This window comes from Dermacentor variabilis, chromosome 6 (genome assembly GCF_050947875.1).
Source record: "Dermacentor variabilis isolate Ectoservices chromosome 6, ASM5094787v1, whole genome shotgun sequence".
Taxonomy (NCBI): domain Eukaryota; kingdom Metazoa; phylum Arthropoda; class Arachnida; order Ixodida; family Ixodidae; genus Dermacentor; species Dermacentor variabilis.
In genome coordinates, this window is record NC_134573.1 from 178,435,868 (window position 1) to 178,458,751 (window position 22,884).

Consider the following 22,884-nt stretch of genomic DNA (forward strand, 5'->3'; position numbering starts at 1 on the left):
TGCTTTAGTAACGAAGAAACTCATGCACCACACGACGTACGCGTCTACTGTAATAGCACAAACCGTATCTTTTCCTCGCCACTGTATACTTTAGTATATCTAGCTTCATCAAAGGGTCAAAAACCTGGCCGGCGTTAAACATGTGGTTTGCATATTGTACCTCGACCAAACTTCAAAGCTCACGAAACGAAAACTCGCGGGCCGTCATTGGAGCGCAGTACGGCGGCACTCGTAGCATCTTCCTGTAAACTGTTGCTCCCGTAGTTGCCGTAGTAGCGAGTATGCAACGGAAGTGATGTGACGGTTGCACTTAATGCAACAAGATTTTAAAAACGGCATGGACCGATGTGCCAATTTGGATGTAAACGATTAAATGTGATGTGGTAAATTGCAGGTATATTCTTCAAAAGACAAAGGAAGCGAGTTATAACAACACGCCTGTGAAGCATAGTAGCAAAATGGGTAGCGTAGCGCATCGCTAGCTACGGTAGCTTGCCGGGCTTGCCCGCTCCTCTCAAAATCGCCAATCAAAACAAGGATGGCGCCTTTTCTTGGGTAGCGCCCCTTTGCGCAACGAAAAGTAGTTCCCCTAACATCTGTGTTTTTTAACGTATACAAACCTATTATCGTGAAACTGTGATAGCAGATTTTCACAAAACACCGATTCATATTCGGCTGTTCAATTTAACTAGAAACCTATGCTGTTTTACTTGCCAGTCGAAGAACGGCGTGGCCCTTTGCAATACTGCGGCCGCCCCGTGCATGTGTCACTCACGTTGTTGCCCATTCCCATTAGGTTGGGTCTGGGACAAATTTTGTCCCCTCGAATCGGGATCTAATTTTTTCTCGTTTTAAGTAATCGGCTTCCAAAGTGAGTACAAGAAAGTTTTCTACACGTTGTTCGCGTTGCTTTAATAGTAACGAGCTGCATGAAGTGCTGTTCGCGCTGTTGAGGCGCGCTCACCGACTAGAGCCGGTCAGTCCTACGCCGGCCCTTTGTTTTGCCTGCCCTTGCGCGCGTTTCACTGAGAGTGAACGACAAAGATTTACAGGAGTCCGCGCTCTCCCAGCCAAGCGGAGTTAGGAAAGTGGCGGTAGGATGCAACGGAGCGGAGTGTAGTTGCAGCAACGGTAGTACCTAGCGTGCGATGCTAGCGAGGCCTAATTTGGCAGTTCGCCTTTTTGACTAGCGCCATGGCGGGATAGACGCCGGTGCACTTGGGTAGCGTGCGTGCAGTGATTCCCGGCGACCCGGGTATGCCCAGTTGAACTATGTGCTGCGATTGGCGTCCCGCTCTCGATTTGGGGCGTCGGTGAGGCACCTGGCTTGCGCGTCATCAGTGGCGTTTCCTTTCCATTTTTGTGACGCAGAAAACGATGGCCGAGGGTAACGGGGACGCAGCGACGGTGGAGCCCATGGACGAGTCGAGCGCGACGGAACACAGTGCCGACTACGCCAAGCTTGTGGGCCACGGGCTTCAGGAGAAAGTGGCTGCTCAGCTGGATGCCATCTTCCAGACGGGCAAGCTGGCCTACGCCGACTTGGACGAGCGCGCGCTGGACGCGCTCAAAGAATTCCCCGCCGACGGCGCCTTGGCCGTTCTGAAGCAGTTTTTGGACAGCAGTCTGGAGCACGTGTCCAACAAATCTGCCTACCTTTGCGGCGTGATGAAGACGTACCGACAAAAAAGCAAGCTGCCCGGGGCGTCGGGCTCGGGCGCCAACAAGGGCCCGGACGAGGAGAAGATCCGCGCCATTCTCGACCGTACGGGCTACTCGCTGGACGTGACGACGGGTCAGCGCAAGTACGGCGGTCCACCCCCCGGCTGGACGGGACCGCAGCCGAGCAGCGGCTGCGAGGTGTTTGTCGGCAAAATCCCCAAGGACATGTTCGAAGATGAGCTCATACCCCTGTTCGAAAAGTGCGGGAAGATCTGGGATCTTCGGCTCATGATGGATCCGCTCTCGGGCCTCAACCGAGGCTACGCCTTCATCACTTTCTGCAACCGCGAGGGCGCCCACAACTCTGTACGCGAGGTGAGTACCGTGAATCAGCCTGCGCGCCCAGCATGCGCATTGATTGTGCTCTTTGCTCGCCCCGCAGCTGGACAACCACGAAATCCGGAAGGGCAAATACATTGGGGTCACCATCTCAATCAACAATCATCGGCTTTTCGTGGGCAACATCCCAAAGAACAGGGGCAAGGAGGAGCTGTTTGAAGAATTCTCCAAACATGCACGTGAGTGTGCTTTTGCTTGATCTTGGGCAGAAGATTTTAAACTAGCGAACACGAAGGTTATGAGCTTTTTTATCGCCACTACGTTGAGTAATAAGGTGCAGCAGTTGACAGCAATGATATTGGTTCTCTCGTTTGACAATAATTAGGCGAATTAAGGTTTGGGGGCTTCTGTAGCAGATTTGGTTAGATTGCAGTGGAGCTGATACATTCTTTTAGTTAGGTTGTATTGTGAGCCAATTTCTGTTTCTGGTGCACTGCTCTTGGTGCAGCTCAGGTTCAGCAGTCGTCCCTGATGTAGCACGAATAGTGCATCAGCTTTGTTTTGAGTTTCAGTGTACATATTGTTTGTTTGAATGTGCACAGCAGGTCTTCATAACTGGTGAGTTAAAAGGTCTCAATGGATGCTGTGAGGCACACTGATAGATGGACTGAGGTTTTTTGTATTTGGAATTGACAATTTAGTAAGTTCCAATGTAAATGGTCTTCCAGTGATTGGCGTTTGAATGATCTTTCCCTCTTTTTGCTGCTGCTATTCTCAGTGGTGCGAATGTGTGCGTGCTTTTATGTCGGCACCTCTGCTGCTCCAGTTGACTGTTTCAGTACTGACAGGAAATGGGGAAAGACCTGTAAGCTATTCTCAATTTTCAATGAAGGATGGCAGTGACTGGCTTGACCTGTAGAAACAAAAAAAAAATGCTATTTATTGTAACGCCTTCTAAAAAGCCATACACATTTCAGCAATCCAAGATCCACAGTGTGGCAATAACTGTTCTGGACTACACAATAAAAAATGCCATGACGAGCTGCACATTTCAGCAAAAATTGGATAGAGGAGCTGATCACTTGTGTACCAATGTGTGCCCATTCTGTAGGTATCTGCCTCAGTGGCATTGTGCTGGAGAGCACAAGGTTGTGGATTCCACCATGGCAGCTCTATTCTGACAAGAACGGAATGCAAAAAGAAAGAAAAGAATAGGATGTTGTGGGTTGGGTGCCCAAGAACTCCAGGTGGTCTGAAGTGGCATTACACTATGCACTTTTGGAAAATTAGATGCAGTAATTTAATTCTATGGTGGCATCTGTAAGCACCTTGCTTTGTCATTCACAACTGCAGCAGCGTCTGGAACAGCAGCACGAAAAGGTAAAATGCTTGAATATTATAGCAATGCATTTAAGTGATTTCTTAGAGCAAAATAATATTACTGGTATGAAGCAAGGGTTTTGGATGTGGTTATTCCTTATTAGTTACTGTAGACTAGTTTGCCAGAGTATTCAGGAATTGTGTTGAGATTGGTGGTATTTCTTTAGTTCCTTGTTCAAAGCTTGGTTTGCTGAAACACGAAGTGAGTAAATCTGCTGTAGACCACTACCTCGTGTTGTGGCTATAAACACTTTAATCAGCAGGACTTCATGAATATTGCAATTTTCAAACCTAGCAACCTTGGAACAGAGAACAGCCAGGCAGTTTTAATGCGATTGGCATTCTTTGGGAACTTCACGCAGTTTGTGGTATGTCTTTATGTCCATTTGTCCACGGCTAACTGTTTTCCCGCCAACTTGGGTCACTGGGTAGTCCATGGTCTAATGGGTAGAGCATCGGGCTGCTGCACTGAGGAGGGAACCGGGTTCGAAACCAGACGTCGGAGCAACTTGGGTCACTGGATATGTAACACTGGGTATGTGCTGCTCTTCAATGAACCTCTTTCACACTGACATGGCTTGCATCCGCGAGCACTAGGATGCTGCTCCCACTGCTGCTTGCATCTGCAAGCAGCAGTGGGAGCTCGAGGAGGAAAGCTCTGTCTGGCTGGATGCGCCCCTCATAAACGACACATTTCGGCCGCGGCCATTCAGTGGGGTTACATTGCTTCAATGCGAGCAGTACTAACGTCGACATTCATTGTGCAATGGGCTCTGCCACAATTTATTTTCTGATACAAATCTCTAGTAAAACACACCTAGGGCTCGATCATGAACTGGAACGCACTTCCCAACAATTTATGGCTAATGTTATCTGCTTGACATTAACTGGTATTTGGTGTTTTACTATATACTTTTAAATGTTCCAATTATTCAGCATACTTCTTTTTTCACTTCATTTGAATTACTCTTTCTTTTGTTGCCAGGAATGCTCTTCTGAAAAAAGTGCTGCATTTGGTGTTTGTCCCTCTATGCTAGTGGAAAAATGTAGATTGCACTGGTGCAGAGAGATGCCTTGGCTATTTCGCAACATTGAACATACCATGGTAACATGCAAACAGCCAAGATTGGAAGGTATGGGGGTGAACAGTGCTTGCACCAGAAACACGCTAATACAGAAATCAAAGAAGATGCACTATTGTGGCCTTGTGTCCAACCACCCTTCTTGCAATCTGTACTGACAGCGTGGGCAGCAAGATCTGTACTGCAGATGTGTATTGAGAGTGCTCATTTGTGACAATCTCTACCACTACAGTGGTTCAGCAAGGCAAGTGTGAATTGCAAGGATTGATGGAATGGGTAGATGTCATCAGCTGCCACATGTGCACAAATTTTTTAGAGGGGATTTTTCTGCTGCCTCTACCTTTGTTATTGGTCTGCACTCGGCACTTGTTGGTTTTCAGTTTTGTTTGCTGCTTCTGAATATTTTATGGTCTATACACATGGCACAACAGAAGGTTTGATGGTCAATTCACTCGCAGACATGTGACATTGCTGTTTACTTTTCATTATTGCAGTACAGTGTATGGTGGCTGGCAAGCGCAAGTAGCTTTGCACAGTAGTCTCCTGATAAGCCAAATATTTGGATATGCAGAAGGAAGCTCACTTGGTTGGTTTTTCATGGTCATGGGCATGAAAAAAAAAAAAGCCCCCCCCCCCCCCCCTTATTTTTTTCAGTCAATTCAAACTTTTATGCTGACTGCAGTTCCAGGAGTGCCTTGTGATTGTGCCTTAGTCGTTGATGCTGAGCGTGGAACTTTTAATGACTGTAACCGTGGGGAAAAAAATTTTTTTCTTGGAAATGACTTAGTATGTCTAAAAAGCTCATTTATCCTTATGTGTGCAAATGTTCCTTGCAAGATAGCAAATGAAATCTGATTCACACAAACATGCAAGGAGTTTTCTGAATGTAAGAAAGAAAGGTTGTTTTGTCTCGGTCCTCAAAAGTTTTGTTTATTGAACCCACTGAAACATAGTATCACTGTCATCAGAACTGAGATAGAGAGCTCATGACTTACCAGGTTCGTTTATGGCCAGTTCGATATCCCTTCCACTTCGGGGCACTGATGTTTGGAAAGTGCATGTTTTCTTTTTGTATGAATACCACATGCTGATTTATTTGTGCTTCACACAGGGACTGCTATCTTAAAGTAGAGTGTAGCTGGTGCAACCAGCTCCATTCGAAGAATCTACCTTTGCTGGGCATTGTGCACCACCTGGCATTGTTATTTACAAATGCAATGCAATGGATGAGCAAGAGCTGTCTCCAGTACTGTATTATATATAAGGCCAAGCACCTTTGAACGAGCTTGGCTTGACTTCCACATTTTCTGCGAATAAACCCTCTGAAGAGCTGAGCTTGTCTTCTACTTGGAGAGGGTTAAAGAGCACAAGGAAACGAAAAAAAAAAAAAATGTTTCGGTGTCATGAGGGCTGCAACAGGAGTCATAACTGCTACATAAGCAAGGGATGAGGCAATAGAAAATGAAAGTGATCATCATGCTATAATTAGACTGGTCGGGTAGGTGGGCAAAGGAGTTTGTAAATACAAATATGCGAACTTTGATTGCTGTGCGCCATGCCTGTTCCAAAAACAAAGGTTGTGCAGTTCAGATACCTTTTGTAGTGTTGTAAATATTGCCAGGTGTGCAAGGTGCATGTCCAAGTTTTTGTAAGACTTAGCACATGCAGTGCAGCTGGTGTGGCTCTGACTTGACTGATTTTTCCAATGAGCACGAAGGCACAGAAGGGTTCCCAAGTAGTCCGAGGTGGTTGTTTGCATGCCGATTCAATCGGAAATGCAGTCGAAGATCACAAGTTGGTCCAAGTCAGGCTTGCAGTTACCCAGTGCAAAATTGGCTGTTTCAGCATAGAGCAACTGTAATTTGTAACATGCCAGTCGAGTGCTGCTTTTCTTGCTAGTTCACCTGCTTGTTCACACAGCCCATATACAGGGGTGGCATAGACCATAGGGTTTCCTTGATAGATTGTTAGAGGGAATTGAGACACTGTTGACTGTGGGAGCTGCAAGTTTAGCGAGCAGTTCAGCCAGCATGGAAATGATACTTGAATTTGCCTAAACTTTATCCTTGCGTCAAATTACATTGCAAATTGATCATTTAAAGTGAGTGTTGTAAATGCAACAATTAGCTATCATTATGCACATGCACAGATACTTGTTGCCTTCGTGTGTTTAGAAAACTAGAATTGCTTGGAAATTTAGAGAGCATAATAAAAAATTGACTCACCATCCTGGCCCTGCGAAAGTGGATGTCCAGCAAAGCTGTTGAAAACACCACTAGAACTGCTGAGGAGGGTATGCAATGCTTTATGCTTTAGAGTAATGGTAGTAATGGCAATTTTGACAGCATGCTGCCACTAGTCATATTGCTATTTCTTATTCCCTTTGCCACTCCTCGTATTCATGCTGCACCTCGGGAGTCCTAGCAGTGCGTTGTGTACCCATACTGGTGCTGCAACAATGACGAAATCAGTTGCTAGACTGGTTTTTTCATATATATATGAAAAGCTACTGATGGCACTCCCCGTGTTGCAAGCTGTTGTCGCCATGGCAGCTTGCGCAACAGTAATCTTTACCAGGAAACCTATAAAGGGGGCTACAGCATGCTTTGCATTGTTATCAGGAGCACCTTATCATCACTTATGTGATTCAAATGCTTGTTTTGTGCTCTCTTTATTGAAACGAATGCTGTTCTATATGTTCTATGCGTGATTCCTAAGAATGTATGCACATTTTGTTTCACTTTGCCTAGTGCTTCAGGCCTGCGTCAAAGCACCTTTGCGTGGGTTGGCCTGGTATTGCACTACCTCTGGGATTGGCCCACATTTTGGCTACCTCCGGGATTGGCCCACAGGCCAACTAGAGGCTAACAATTAGCTTTGCTGTAATGAAACCACAAGCACGAAGATTTGACAAATCTATGTGCTACCCATTATTCCCATGGTAGAACAGTCACAGCACCACATTTCACTTATGTAATTTTAGCAGAAAACGCTGATGGCGTAGACTAGTAGCTGACATCCGCCATAGTATTCCAGTGGCTATGGTGTTCTGCTGCTGAGCCGGAGGTCGTGGGTTCCCGGTCACATTTCGCAGGAGGCGTAATGCAAATGGAGTCCCTGGTAGTCAGAATTATTCCAAAGCCCCCACTACAGCCTGTGGCATAATCAGATCGTGGTTTTGGCATCCAAGACCCCAGATATCTTTTGGTAGCTGTCATTGGCAGAGCTGCAGGTGGCTGAGAGAGTAACTGTAATGTCATTCCATGATGCTAAAATGCCTTGTTTCTGGTATCGCATTTCGTTTGTGAAGGAATGGGCACTGGGAAATCCCTGCAGGTGTTTGAATATTCTTTTGAGCCGAACAACCCGGTATCATTTGATGTGGGGCTAGTGCTTTTATGCATCTAGCCGCACCATCTCTGCCATCATCAGCACAGAAGTTCCTGACAAACAAGCCTGCTGTGGAGCAGCTGGCTGTGCGTGTAGCCATGCATCCCCTACCTTGAGAATCATGGATGCCAGTCACTTTCCTGCTTACAATTCCCAATTTATAGGCATTTTCCTCTTGCATATGCTTGTTGATGTTGACCAGGAATATTGTAAGGGGCAAGTAACAAGCAGTAGTAATACCCGTGCTCTGCTGTTGACATCTAACAAGTAGCTTTGAAAATCTGCTGTCATTAGTTGTGATTACCGAGATTCATTTGAAGGCTGCATGCTAACTTGACGTTCAGTCTTTTTCTTCTTGAATTTGCAATTAATTGATTGATAGGTTTTGTGTGATAGCAAGAAGCTTTGGGTTTGACGACATATAGATGTGGCCAGAAGGGGAAGCTGTCGTGGCCACGGCTTATTCACACCGGCTAGTCATGAGAGATGTTTCTTTGAGAGCGGCAGGCAGATGTTGCAGCTCAGGCCGAGTGCACTAGCATGTTCTATACATAACAAAATCTACACACAGCAGTATTTTTATATGTAGTTTTGTAGCTGAGTGTTGCACTGGCTCACTGTGATTTCTTAGCATTCAGTACTTTGGGCTCCTCAACTATGATTTATTAAGAAAGCTGAGGTGCACAATGAAATTTTTACCTGCCCATGACTAACGCAGTGTCCCTTGTGTTTTTCCAGCGGGCCTGACAGAGGTGATCATCTACAGTTCACCTGACGACAAGAAAAAGAACAGAGGCTTCTGCTTCCTGGAGTACGAGTCACACAAGGCAGCCTCGCTGGCCAAGCGCCGCCTGAGCACAGGCCGCATTAAGGTGTGGAGCTGTGACATCATAGTGGACTGGGCAGACCCACAGGAGGAGCCTGATGAGGAGACAATGGCCAAAGTGAAGGTCCTGTACGTTCGCAACCTGACAGCGGACGTGACGGAAGAGAAGCTCAAGGAGCTGTTTGAGGCACATGGCCGGGTGGAGCGGGTCAAAAAGATCAAGGACTACGCATTTGTGCACTTCGAAGAGCGGGACCACGCTGTGCATGCCATGGAGCAGCTTCAGGGCAAGGACTTGTGCGGGGCCCCCATGGAGGTCTCGCTGGCCAAGCCCCCGTCAGACAAGAAGAAGAAGGAGGAGGTGCTGCGCAACCGGGAACGTCGCATGATGCAGATGATGCAGCAACGCATAGTGTGAGCACTCTATCCTCTCCCACCGCTGGAACTTGAATGGTGGCTCATCCATAGGGCCGCGTAGTAAAGTGCCCTGTGCATGACGTCATAACACAGCCAACTACTGCCGAATGGATTACATTCTGCTACACCACAAAGTGTGTGCCAGCTAAATGGGATAAATATGCACTCCAATGGTGCACTTGCATCACGTTCGTGTTGCATGGAATTGGTGCAAGCCTTGGGTGCTTCTCATTGTCAAATGGAGTTCCAGTTTAAAAAAAAAAAATTTTTTTTTTGTTGCAGGGACGTGTCGGACTACCGCATGATGGGCTGCATGCCCCCGCCGCCGCCCCTTCGGGGGCCCCGGGGCGGCGGGGGCGGCCGGGGCCCCCCCGTGGGTCCCAGGAGCTACGGTGAGTGTGGGGGCACCTGGGGGCACGGGGGTGTGCGTTTTCCCGGCTGGCTCAATCCTGATCCTTGTTGGTCTCTATGCTGCTCCGTAGATTACGACTATGACTACTATGGGTATAGCGACTACCGGGGCGGCTATGCGGATCCGTACTATGAGGACTATTACGGCCGCTATGATGACTATTATGACTACGGCTACCCAGCTGCGGCACCCCCCCGTGGCCGGCCTGCTCCAGAGCGGGTGGGTGGTTCCTCTTTTCCTTCCTTCTCTTGCCGACGGTTAGCATATCCGAGCGGCCGGGAAAGCGGGCGCCCCCGCGGTGGTTGAGGTGCTCGCTCTCGGATATGGTAGCCCGGCGCGCGCCTTGCCCGTGGCCGGGAGAGCAAGCCCCTAAGTCGGTGGGCCCTGATTAGTGTGGTGTTCGTGTTGCAGGCTCGTGGTGGCCAGCGTGGGGTGACGCGTGGGGGGCGCGGCCGTGGGCGGGCCCCCCGCGCTCGCGCTGGCCGGGGGGCGGGCCCTGTCAGCCGTGGGGGCCGTGGGGGCGCCCCCCCCCGGGGAAGCCTGGCCGGTAAGCGCAAGTTCGACGGGGGCCACCAGAACCAGGGCGACTCGAAGCGCCGCTTCCACAACAGCAGCCAGCAGCAGCAGGACGACGGGCAGCAGTGGTACCAGGACTCCTTCAAGGAGACCTGGGGCTGACCGCCACCGCCGCCGCTCGTGTGTGTGTCTTCCCGCCGCCAAGCACTCCTCCTTCTCGCGGGGGGGCCGGACTGTGATGGACAGGCGACGTGTAACCTGACAATGTGTGGAAAATAAAAGTGGCCGTTTTAAAAACTCCGGGCATTCTCTTCCCTGACACGGCTGTGCGCGAACAGCGCTCACAAGTGGACGGACGACTACGACGCCCACCAGGCACAGGTTTGGTATCGACGACCGGAGACTTATGTTTCTACTTACTGTTGTGCATAACGCTTGTTGAGTGTACCGCGCAACGCGAACAGCTGTTAAAATATCGGCTGGTCCAATAGAACGCTGCGTACATCAGCCCGGTGCGCGCCGTAGGGAAATGTAGGTGGCGTGGACGTACGACTTGTTTTGGAGAGGTGAAAGCACTTGAGACAAGTTTTTCCTCCTGTGTGCATTCAACGTGTAGCTGCCTTGCAATGGCGGTTTTAAGCAAGCTGCTGGAAACTAGCCTGCCATTTCGTTGCTATGAAATCGCGCACCCGTGGGAGCCTTCGTGCACTGCTAGCTGGGTGACACTGTTTTTCGACACCTTCAGCAACTCCATCAAGCTCTACAGTGTGCTCTACTTGGTCAGTGCGTTTACTTCCCACCACATATAAGCTGTCGTACTTGAAGTGGAAAAAAAAAGTCTGCGTAGGTCTGTAATACGCTGTGATCGCTAATACAGATGGTCGAATATGTGCATGAAACGTTCGTTGCATCGTTTTTTCCTCTCGAGGCGCTGCGTCGTTACGCCGTATGCGCGAGTCAGCTGACCGTGCGGACGCGCGTTCTAGTACGTCCCAAAGAGCCTTGCTAGGCCGCCCCATACGTAAGCAACTCGCGCGCACGTGTGAAAGCGACGCCGTAGGCTACTGCCGATAATTTGTGTGACATTTTTTTAGCGGATCTCCTGCAACGAAACTTTTGACCAGCCACTGTAACCGGATAGAGGATACTCGGATAATATCTTTGAGATTCGGTTGGGAACTGGCAGAGCCTAGGAAACGTTCATGCATGCAGTATGTACCCTTGACCGCTTTTAGGCGCCTCGGGGTTTGAATTTAGGTTCAGAGTACGACTGGAGCGCCCGAGCGGTAATCCGAGGCGTCTCTCTTGCGAGCCGCCGATGTGAAAGAGGTACGACGAGTGCGCCTTCGTTCATGCACACCAAACAAGCGCCACAATTAAATGGCGTTAGGTTAATAAAATATACATTGCGCGGTGTCTTTGTTATTGCTGTTATGGGCACTGTCGAACATTCTTTCTTTGCCTCTTTTGTCTCTGCTAACGCTAGCGCCCTAGCACCGTGTGGAGCGTGCGCCAATCAATATTTCGTGCTCGGAAAAAAAAAGAAAAAAGGAAGCGGCAGTAACTGTACGGTGTTGCTTTGACCATAATGTACCATGAACGCAAATGTTAAAGCATAAAAAGAACAAAATCCATCTATGTAAGAACTGAGCTGAGTGCGCGCCTGTAGCAGCGCCTGCGAAAGCGTTTTATCTCGCAGACGTGAAAAGCACATGTTCGCTCATTTGCTGTAATAAACTTGGCGTTTTGCTCTTGGTGGTGCTGTGTGAATTTCACTTTGTGTAGAATTAGCTGATCAGAACTAATGCTAAAGATGCGAACAAAAACGAGATAATATTTTGCTTTTATAATGCGTGGGTTATCGATCCATTCATTATACGGCAAAACTGCTCCACCTCATTGCACATGACTAAACCCCGTTTTTTTTTCTTTTTTTAATAGTATTTATGCCTCGACTATAGCTGGGGGGGGCCTTCAAAATTATGCACAGCCCACATACCGAGGCACTTAGTTATCACAAAATAGAATTGCCAGCGTTGTGGGTTCGTTTGTTTTGGTGTGTGTGCATGCATGCATTTGTTTGCTGGATTTTTATGCTTTATGTGAAACTAGAACATGGTCTGGTTGATTGCAAACATCACTTACAGTGCGTACACAGACAGGGACCAAAAGAGTGACGAAGACAAGCGCTGGTTGATTAACTGGGTAATGCACCAAATATTCCGGCAATAAAAGTAAATGAAGACTGCAGTAGAAATAAAGCAGACAGAGGGGATGCTGGACTTGTACAACTAGGATTTACTGGAGAAGTGCTGCTGTGGACGGGAAAGAATTGGCAAAATGGAAACAATATACTCGTGATGCTTTCTGCATACAAAGGAGGCTTTAAACACTTCTGTTGGTATGACACGTGCTTGTTAGGTTTCATTTTGTTCTGTCTTCATTCCTGCACATAGCAGCATTGCTTCAGCAAACCCTCACAAGTTGTAAGCCCAGCATCCTTTCTGTCCACCTCATTTCTGCCGTAAACTAGTTTTACCCCTGGATAACATGGGACATTACTTGACCTTTGTGTATTGTGGAAGTGAAAAGTATCTCTTGTGACAATGAAGACAATGCAAGTAAAATCACTATTTTATAACAATGGCTCATAATCTAGTACAGTTCCTGGATGTTACTGCTTGCCTTGGTCCAGCAAAGCGTTTTTCCATAACTTAGTTTGATGTCTCTGAGAGGTCCCATTTCCACTTTCCTCTTATCACTTCTCCACTTAGAGCAGGAGTGACATACCCCTTTTCTCATTTTTCTGTTGGGGAAGAAAAAGATACTGGCTGCACTACTTTGCCAGGCTATGTGGCCAAGCTGTAGAATTCATGCAGGTGGCGCAGCTTGTTAGCCGCAGGACCTCCAGACGGGCATTTGCAGAGACAGTGCTGAGTAGTATACGGTCAGCATCCTTCCTCGGCTATAATGTGATGCTCTTCATGTTCGTCATCTGTGCACTGAGGTGAGTAACTGTGATAGCAGTGGTGCACGCTCGCCTCCATCCTCAGGTGGGGCTTTGGCCGCCTTTATCTGCAGAATTCCACCTTCGTGGCTGGGCTTGCCTCAGGCTTTCTTTCCATTTTCGTCGAGCATCCGAGCAGGTAACAGCCTTTCTTGTCTGTCCAAGATGTGTTTTTCTGTGTCTATCACTGTTTCAAGTTTCAAGCCATCAAGCATTTCGTTCAAATGTTTGGCATGTCTTCTCTTTCTTTAATTTTCAGCATCAATGCCGCCTGATTAAGTTAGCTTTTAAGTATGAAACGCTTACGTGTAGTGTTAGCCAGCTCTCAGAGAGAAAAAGATAAGTGAGGTACAAAAAGTGAAATCGCAGTTGTGCCCATATATTGTAGCCCCGTATCAGTCTTTGGATAAGGGATTAGTGCAAGGAAAAGACTATTTTGTGACAATGGTTGAAGTGGGTGCAGAAGCCCAAGTATCTTGGTTCAAAGGCTGCCAATCTACTGCCCATGCCACTAGCTGATCAATATTGGCACGCACCGTACGAAGTGACCACTTCTGGTTGCAGTGATATTTTGCTATGTATTTCTTTCCATCTCATAAACAAACTTTGTCCCCAGGACTCTGTCTATTACTGCACAAAACTCTGTGTTGCCTTTCAGAATGCAGAAAAAAAAAAATCGAGAGCCACTTGATGTTTTTAATTAAAGCTGTGAGCATAAGTGTAACTTTTGAATGAACTTTCTTGGTGCTTGCTTATTTTGCTAGGAATGAAAATCTCAACTTGCTGTTCTATAAGCAAATTCGTGCAGCTAATATTGTAAAATTGTAGAAAACTGGTTAAGTTGCTATGCTCACACCTTGAAGATAACAGGGCCATCAGTTAAAGCAGGAAGAGGAAAAGAAACTATGGGTGTTAAATGTGATGTCGCAGCTATGTGCAGAGCATATTGCGCCATTGATCTATAAGCTGTGTGACATGGACTTTCATTTACAGTTGGTAGCACTATAAGTGTGAGAGAGGGAAGGAAAAAGGGCGCGTGCTGTAAGAAAGTGAGAAATGTGCTGCTGCAGTCAATTTGCAAAATGAGAGGAGAGCAACAAAAAAATTGTGAGAGTAAGACTTCCATCCGGCTGAGCACCACGAGGGTAATGTAATGTTCTGTGGACATTTACTACCATGTCTCTCCTGTTTCTCATTGTGAATGCTACCCACCACGGTATGGCGTTGTACTGCTAGGCTCATGATTGTGGGTTCCATCCCGCCCACAGTGGCCACATTTAATTGTGGGCGAAATGCAAAAACACCTGTGTGCTTAGATTTAGGTGCACATTAAACCTCCCGCCACCCCAAGTGGTCAGAATTATTCCAGAGCCCCCCCACTACAGCATGCCTCATAATCAGATCGTGGTTTCAACTTCTAAAATGCCAGAATCTAATTTTCTTATGACTGTTACGCTGGCATGTGGCAGGCTTGAGGCTTCGCAGTTGGCAATAGTGCAGGGTCTTCCACTAGTGGACTAAAATTCTTCACTCTGTCATGTTCCCCATGGCCTTTGAAAGGTGTCAATTCCCACCTTGGATGAATGTGATCAGTAAAACAACTGACGAAGCTTGTGGTTGTTTCACTTGTTATCATACTCAATCCTGTAACAGAATACACGGTTTCCACATTCCCTTTGTCACCAGCATCATAGTTGCGACACAAAGCACTGTGTCAGACAGCAGAGTACACACTATGGATGCTCTGAATTATTCTGCAAGCATGGGAGGAAACTATACCCACACAAGACCTGATAGGCAAAATGCCGGCATGGACAGGTGCGTCATGCTCTATCTCTTGATGAAATCGGCTATTCATTGGCTAGTAACTGCGTTTCATTGCCAGGTGTGACAAATTTCAAGTTTGTTAAAAACACAGCATATGCTTACCATTATATAAGGGATATGCTTACAGACTTCATTGGCATAATTTGAATCTATTTGCTGTGTGCATTTACAAGGATGACTGATTGTGATGCTGGTGGCAGTACGTTGAGAGCTATGAACTGCCTAAGACAGGATGTGAGAGTAATTGCTTAGGCTGTGCAGAATTTTGGGGTAGAATTTTACAGATCTTTTTTTTTCCCCTTTAGCCGCACGCATGCTGTGGGTTCTTTGAACCGACTTATACCCATGAAGTAGATGCCTTGAAACTCACCAGACACATCGGCGATAGCTGGTGTAATGCCAGGCTCTTAGACCATTCGGCAACTGTGCCGAGAGGTTGAGAACCAGCGTCCCTGCCCTACTTGCATGGAAACTGAGGTCCTGAGCACGCAGGCAGCCTGAAACAGCCAACAGACATGCAGTTGAAGCTCCTTCCAAATTGGTAACTTCCGAAGGTCACATGAGAGCTTGATGCGTAGGAGCTGTGATAGTGCACATTGTTTTTGGTACTTCTTGAGTAAAGGCCACTTCTTGATGCAGAACAGGAGACTGGCGTTCACCAGCACTGACACGCCAACACTGCCCCATCTGAAGGTTCAGTGAACTGAAAGTTTCAGTAGAATTAAATTTGATACTAATATCGAATTCAGTGCCGAGGTGTGTAAATTTTCTTCAATGTCATCTGTGTTGCTATCTATAATGGCCAGCAGCCTGCCATGTTTGCTACAACCAATTCATCTTGCAATATCTGGAGCATTACTTTGCCTAGACACTATACTGTAACATATATTGCAACATTCACATTGTGAGTTAGCCAAGCTGCAAGCGTAATTCTTGCGCTTTTTGCCACCATGTCCTGCACATTCCCCTGGTACCTCATTTAGAGTTGCTGGTTGTGTCTTTTATTTGAAGTACCTCCATAAAATTTGGGGATATCCTTCTTGGTGGCTTCAGACAACAAAGTTGTTTCATTGCTAGTACGTATCCTGATGGCAGATCTTGCTTTGCTAACAGCTGTGTCTGTTAGTGCACAGCCTACTAGAGCATGCTATAAAAATTGAAGATGTCAACAATTTGATTAATGCTCACCAATTAACGCTTGAATTTACCACCTGGTTGGCAGTGTTGGAAAAAGCAGAAGTTGAGTCTCATGGCATATTTGAGTCGTATTACTTCCAAGATATATACATTGCCTGCGTATGTCACTGAATGCATGTGATTATTGCTGCCATTTTCTTTTTGGACAACATTAGCTCCAGTTGTCCAGAAGTAAGCATCTGTTGTTATGACATAACCTTTCAGTTGTCTCTTCCATTGATAAAAAAAAGAAAATTATGGAGTTTTATGTGCCAAAACCACGATCTGATTATGAGGAACGCCATATTGGAAAAACTCTGAAAATTCGGACCACGTGGGGTTCTTTAACGTTGAAGTCTGGAAATCGCTGGTGTGCTGTCATTGATACTTAGTGTGTGAAAGCTGCATTGCTTGATCCTTAGCTTTTAAAGGCTTCTTGCTGCCACTGTTACATCACACCTATTCACAGAAACTGAAAAGCTGCAACATAAAAGTTATGAGCATAGGCGTGAAAGATTATTTTTCTGGGTGGGCCAACTTTCTTGAAGAAACTATGTGTAACCTCGAAGCACAAGCATTGTTCACTGAAGCGACGGCCTTATATATATATATATATCTCCCAAGGCAGGAATCGTGTTTCCTTCTGCTCATTAGAGAAAGAAATGACAACTGGAACAAAACAAAACGCACCTTTAAACCTTTGAACTGACATTGTCAATTCACTTTTGTGGTGGTAGGTATTGTGTGGGAAAAAAACACAGCTATCACAGCTTGTTTCCAACTAACACCAAATGCAACGTGTTACTTCAGCCGGGGCACAGCAGCTAAGGTTCGATAATGATGTTTTCTTTATTTCATGCTGACTGACACAGAGGAGCCTGTTTGATGGCGTTGCTTTATGATGCGGGTGGGAGTGCAATGGTGGTATTTTTCATATGTCTCTGGGTTCATTTATCAGTTGGAAAAGATTAGTGTACAATTAATACGTCGCTGAAAATATCGCAGTTAGATGTCCCTTGGCTGTGCCTACAAATGCCTCATTGACACTTTGATAATTAGGATAGTATGTCTCGAGTTAGATAATTAATTACAATTAACTCTCAGAAATGAAAAAATTACTAGCGGCTGCTCTACTGTACTGGAAACAATATGCACTAGGCTTTCTTCGAGTAACGCAATTGCTCTTTTTTAAATCTTCGTGCATCATAGTTAATTGGTGCACCATGTATATATTTATGACCTCTGCATGCAAGTGACGATGTTTCTATCCCTAATAAATGTTGTAACATTAAAAGAGTTCTTCTTTTTCATGAGTCATTGGCATTGCTTACTGGAAAGAGAAGCAATACTGAAACATAACATTCACATGCATTTCACACACCGTTGATAAAAGCCTTTGCCGAAGGGGTCACTGAAGTCTGCACATTTTTTTCAGGGTAGAAAAGCAAGCAAAGGAATTTGAGGCGAGGTGAACATACAGCAACACATTCATTCTCTAGGCTTAGGCTGTCCATACCTTTAGAAGTAATTGTTATTTGGCTACCTCCTCGTCTTTCAAAAATATAATAAACTTTGTCCTGTGTATACATTTAAATATATTGTGCATGTGCAGGGTGTTTACAGTGAAAATTTAAAACAATGTTGAAGTAAAAAAAATACAGATGAGGCAGCTGCCGCTGATGTTTCTAATGCATTTGCCATCCTATTGTCAGGATTTGAAGAAATAAAGCAAAATTATGAACTAAAAGCCATTGACGTCCATGCCAACAATGCTGCTGTAAGCTATTAGCCCTGATAAAATTTTAGGTGGAACGGCAGAGGCAAGTCAAAAGAAACCTCAAATGATTTTGGTGACAAAACTCTGGTAATGACATTTTAGGTGGGGGGGGTGGGGGGGAGATAGGCTTCGGCTCCCCGCTGGGAGGGCAGGCGCTCGGGGCCTGGAACCCCCCTCTATTCGGCACCTACGGTTATCAGTTCAATGTGTGCTGGAGACAAGGATTCTTTTTTTCCTATGAAGGTTTCTTTAATGACTTAACTGACTGAAGGAAGAAAGGCACTATGTGAAGACCTGTGTTTCATCTGTGAGTGGCTATTGCTACTGAATACATACACAGTGACTGCAACTACTTTTCTGGGTACACGTGACACCAAAAGTTGTCCAGGCCACATGCAACACATGTGATACATGCTCTAAAGGTAACCAGATTTCTTATCAAATAGCACAACTGAGGGCTGGCTAACAGAGTTTTCACACTTTACATGCAGTTTTGTGTTTCCCATTTTGCAGTATCAAACTGCACCAATAGCCTAGCTATCAATTCTGCCTGTAGCAAATGAATCTTAAGGCACTGTCTTGGAGCAGAGCAAATACTTTCTGTGTTCTGCATGGTAGTAATTCAGTATAGTTGGCCTGTCATACTGGGAAACTGAGTTGTGCTGCAAAGACAAGGATGGACGTGGAACACACATATTTTCGTGCTTCATAAACAGCCTTGACCTTTCAGTGCTATTTCAGTTTCCCAGAGTTGTGCATGCTATATGTTAAGCCATGTGCTGAACTTTAAAATGAACAGTAAAGAATGATAGAAACCTGTTTGCCTTATCAGAAGTTCTGCTTAAAGGCAGTGCACAGAATCTGTGGGAAACAACAAAGCCAGCTTATCAGGGAAATTATTTCAGAGGGGAGTCTAGGTAACTGTACCAGCAGTGAAAGAATACACCACAAGCAGTGTCTTGGAGTAAAATCACCTTGTTTCGCATTTTACATGCTAAGCCTCAACCTCTGTACTGTCCTTGGCGACTGCATGAAGTGCTCAAAATTTTGTTTTCTTACCTGTCACTTTCAGGCGTCGAGTTCTCTCTGTGTACATGCTCAATCAGGTGAGCTGGAATCAGTGTGTCTAGATGGGGTGGTGGGACATCCTTGACTGAGTGCTAAGAGATACGAATTTGGAACCACTTACTTCCCTCTAGTGCTCGGAGATCGTGTTCAACAGCCTGCGCAGCCGCAACATTGTGCATGATGTTCCTCATGGAGAGGTATGTCACCATCTTGAATTTATTTAAGAATGACATTGCCACACAACTAAAAAAATTGTTTGCTTGTCAGTGCAACATTTCTAGAAAGCACCCACTTAAGAAAAAGCGCTCTCACTGTTAGTGGCTGTAAGCCAAGCATCCTTGGTAACTTATAATTCCCCAGTTCTTAATCCTTTTCTGCAATAAATTTTTATTTGTTTATCTTTAAAGGCAAATCGCTGCTGCCAACATTTTGTTGGCACATCAGTGCTTTCACATTTATCATCCCCAGTGGTCTAAATTTAAGGATGCAGTACTATCCACTTCTTGATAGCTGCAATTGTTATACACAAATTCTGGCATACTTGTTCACGCTTTACAAACCTCATGTGACAAAATCATCTGTTTCACAATGCTGCATGCAGAAGCTTTGTACACCAGAGAAAGTGCACAAAAATATGATAATTTGCTGTTGCAGGGCACACAAAACAAAATTGTAATAACCACACTGCCCACTGCTCAATGGCTGCAGCATTCTGCTGCTAAGCATGAAATAGCAGGTTAGGTTCCTGACTCTGACAGCTGCATTTTACTTGAAGGCAAATGTGGAAACACTCACGTACTTGAGCTTATGTGCATTCATGAGGCCCAAAAATAATTCTAAGCCCACAACCATGACTTCTTTCTTACATTACTGTACATATTTGAAACAGAGAACTTCATCAGTTATATAGTCAATTCTATTTAGATTTTACTCGTAAAAAATCGCTCATTAGTTCAATATAGCATGTAATTAGATATAATGCTTTATGAAATTTGATAGCTAAAAGCATTTCTGAATATAAGGTTTATTATTTTTCTTAAATGCTTTTTTTTACGAAGAGAGATGCTGGTTAACTGTTATGTAAAAGTTCTAACAATATAAAATTGCATGCTCATTGACCGGGCCACATGAACTCGTGCATGTCACACCAAGTTATGGACGTTGTCACATGACCAAGCGACCATCTGCCTTTACCTGATGCCACCTGATGTTGTGGCCTGGCAACAACAGGAAGTTGAAGGCAATTGAAATGGGTGGCCGACTAGAAGCCTAGTGTTTTTATTTGATGTAATGTGATTGAATTAAAGGCGAACTGTCGCTTGATCACACAACATTATCGTGTCCAGATAATTGTGAGTGCATAAAAAACTGCAGGAGACAAATAGTTTCCTGAGAGCACACCAGGAGGAGTTCCTTCCCATATAAAAAGTGGAAATGTATTGTTGCTCCAGGCATTTATCTTAGCAGTGGTATAAACAGTCAGAAAGAAAAATAGAAGTTTGTCATCCTCGAGGGACAGTGACGCTTCATTCGCTGCTTTTACTTGCACTCACCTTGTCTCCAGCTATATGGCGAACATTTTATAAGGCATGTGCACTTGCTTAAGGAAACGGCTGACTTGTGGTTAAATATTTCATCCGTGGACTGACTGTTTTAATGTATCTCTTACATGCCATGACAGTTGACCTTTAATTCCGCCATGTTTGATTAAACAAAAGCACTAGCCTTCCCACTGGCCAGCCAGTTCAGTCATCTTCTGCTTCTTCCTCTTGATGCTAAGCCACAACATCAGGTGGCATTATGCAAATTTTTTGTCTTGAAGATGTGCCATGTTAGCATGACACACCCTCGTGCATGGCTGTAGCACTGAAAAGCTGTGCATGATGCATACCATGCCAAGAGAAAAATTTATTCTCCAATTTTTTTTCTCCCCTAAATCGCCCCTCACCAGGCCCCGTTGCAAATTTTGTTTATATACTGGAATTTGTAGGGTGCCATCTAGGGAGTGTTTCAACACGATGATTTCTAAAATTGATAGAGGAGACAGGAAAAATTAGGTGTTTGATTGTCTTGCTAGCAGCCAGAATGCAAGCTTCACTGCCAGCATAGACACTTGCCCCCTTTATCTCGAGTAGTGTCTGCAAGTGACATTCCTTCTCTGCCTTCTTCAATACCGGACCCAAAGGATTGTGTCATGTTTACATCATGAGCCCTGCTCCCACTTCTTTTCTTAATATTTTTTAGTCTCTTTCTTGCTGCACTACTCACTTCCAGTGACGTATTGTGCGTTCTGCGTTGGACGATTTACTGAAGTCATGTGTCACAAATCGATGTAGTTTCAGGCAGTGCACCTTAGCTAGTGCTTTGTGCATGTGACCTTGACTCTATGGGCAGAAGCGGGGCGCGAACCAAGAATGGTTCGCATGAAACATGTCTTGCACAATATCTCATGCTGTTGTAATAATAGTGAAAAAATATAAGATCAAGCTGGCTTGATGACAAAGCTACTGCATTGTGTGCATTGCTGTGCCATCTTCAGAGCTGTCACTGCAATGTTGAACTTGATCCGACTAACACAACTTTATACACTTGTCTTAAATGTCTGCAACTTTATATTTTCAGGTGGCTATGTTTGCTGTGAGTTTGGCAGGCTTCCTATATTGCATTCGGTAAGCATTCTAACGTGTGCAAAGCATGCTTGAAATTGACAAAAAATGTGCTTCATACAGAAAGTCACAGGTGTCTCTTGAACGGGTATTATAGGCAGTAGCTAAGCGTGGGAACTCATAAAGCAATCTGTTGGCTCATTATGGCATGGAATAATTGTGAAAAATGAAATGTTCTTTGGCTGTAACAAGGATTGATCTTGTATCTTTTGTGCTTTGAAGCCATCAAACAATACTCGGTCCGCCAAGCGTGTCTCGCCTTACTGGTGCCACACGCCTGTTCGAAGGGGACACATTGTCGGCTTCATGAAGCGATTTGTTGCAATGGGGCAGGAGAGGCTAGGTCACTACCCCGGCTGGCCGATCGTAACAGCTCCTCCATCGCCCGGAAAATCTCGACAGGCCAGTGCTGATAACCGCTGGGCAGGAAGAAAATGCCTGGTGACAAGGGGGATGACTTGGCTTGCAGTAACCAGTTGCAAAATGCTGACATACACCCTAGAATATCTCACTATGACAGGCAGCAGTAAAGCGAACCCCATAACACGGCTCTGCACAGAGATGAAGTATCTTAGATCTCGCTTTAGACTCGCCAGGCTTCAAAGAAAACATGAGTGCAAAAACAATAAATACTGCATTTCGCTATGCATATTTTGAATGAATTTAGTGCCGACAAAGTTAGCAATCATGGATGGAGTCCTGCTAAATGAAAGGGGATTGTCTTGGTGTAACAATGACAACAACAACAAAAAAAAACCTAGTCAGGATCTCTAAACGCATAACGAGTTTCATATTAGCCTGCTCAAGCCATGCATATTGCTATGCAGCTTTCTCTTCTTATATCTAACAGAGAAGTTGTACTGTTGGAGGGTGAGGCTCCATCGGAGCAAGCAACCATTTTTTTGTGACATTTGATTAAGCCATGTCAAAGGTGAATCTCGCTCCATACAAATAAGATGATAACTTCCGGGCTCCCCATTCCTTCTTTGAAGTGCTATAGGCTTCCTCTGTTACAATTAGTTTACGACTGGCATAGAGAATACGATGTTCCTCATTATCATCTCCGATCTGACTAAGTAATGCACCCATTCTCCTGTTGCTTCCTTCACACTGAACTATGAATTCCTTTGTATAGCCTGGTGCGTGAAGCATAGGACGAGAAACTAATAATGTTTTCAAACCTTGGAAAGTGTTCTCTTTGTTCTTATTCCAGTGCACATTACTCGTTGTTCCCTCTCTGAGTGAGTCCATTAAAGGACTTGCTATTTGCGAATAATTCGAATGTACCGTTAATAGTACACAAGTCCAAAAAATGGACAAATGTCTGTTTTTGTGCATG

At 45.3% G+C, this 22,884-nt stretch overlaps 2 protein-coding genes across 5 annotated transcripts in view; both read left to right on the top strand.

Annotated features, from left to right (window-relative positions):
- The first annotated feature begins 712 nt into the window (after positions 1-712).
- Syp (synaptotagmin binding cytoplasmic RNA interacting protein) lies at positions 713-10,324 on the top strand. 3 transcript variants are annotated; one of them, XM_075696959.1, is made up of 7 exons: positions 713-871; positions 1,372-2,037; positions 2,105-2,240; positions 8,592-9,093; positions 9,379-9,488; positions 9,579-9,727; positions 9,920-10,324. In XM_075696959.1, the coding sequence occupies exons 2-7, from the start codon at positions 1,378-1,380 to the stop codon at positions 10,184-10,186; spliced, it is 1,824 nt and encodes a 607-aa protein (XP_075553074.1). In that variant the 5' UTR covers positions 713-871; positions 1,372-1,377; the 3' UTR covers positions 10,187-10,324. The 3 variants fall into 3 exon arrangements, with proteins under 3 accessions (XP_075553074.1, XP_075553076.1, XP_075553075.1); XM_075696960.1 differs by lacking the exon at positions 713-871 and adding an exon at positions 1,107-1,255; XM_075696961.1 differs by lacking the exon at positions 9,579-9,727.
- A 105-nt stretch (positions 10,325-10,429) lies between these two features.
- The window catches only part of LOC142585883 (transmembrane protein 135-like), a 33,894-nt gene continuing 21,439 nt past the window's right edge, over positions 10,430-22,884 (top strand). Inside the window, exons 1-6 of one of the 2 annotated variants that reach the window (XM_075696963.1) lie at positions 10,430-10,803; positions 12,904-13,031; positions 13,078-13,170; positions 18,884-18,917; positions 19,011-19,076; positions 21,502-21,548. In XM_075696963.1, coding sequence (XP_075553078.1) covers positions 10,651-10,803; positions 12,904-13,031; positions 13,078-13,170; positions 18,884-18,917; positions 19,011-19,076; positions 21,502-21,548 — 521 coding nt within the window. In that variant the 5' untranslated portion in view covers positions 10,430-10,650. Of the gene's footprint in view, positions 10,804-10,845; positions 11,236-12,903; positions 13,032-13,077; positions 13,171-18,883; positions 18,918-19,010; positions 19,077-21,501; positions 21,549-22,884 lie in introns of those variants that run through there. The other variant, XM_075696964.1, reaches the window with a different exon arrangement.

Bases quoted from the DNA above. Each gene is read 5' to 3' on its own strand.
- Syp (XM_075696959.1), top strand. From the start codon at position 1,378: ATGGCCGAGGGTAACGGGGACGCAGCGACGGTGGAGCCCATGGACGAG. The intron at 2,241-8,591 runs GTGAGTGTGCTT...GTGTTTTTCCAG, and splicing joins AGAATTCTCCAAACATGCAC to CGGGCCTGACAGAGGTGATC. The intron at 9,094-9,378 runs GTGAGCACTCTA...TTTTTGTTGCAG, and splicing joins ATGATGCAGCAACGCATAGT to GGACGTGTCGGACTACCGCA.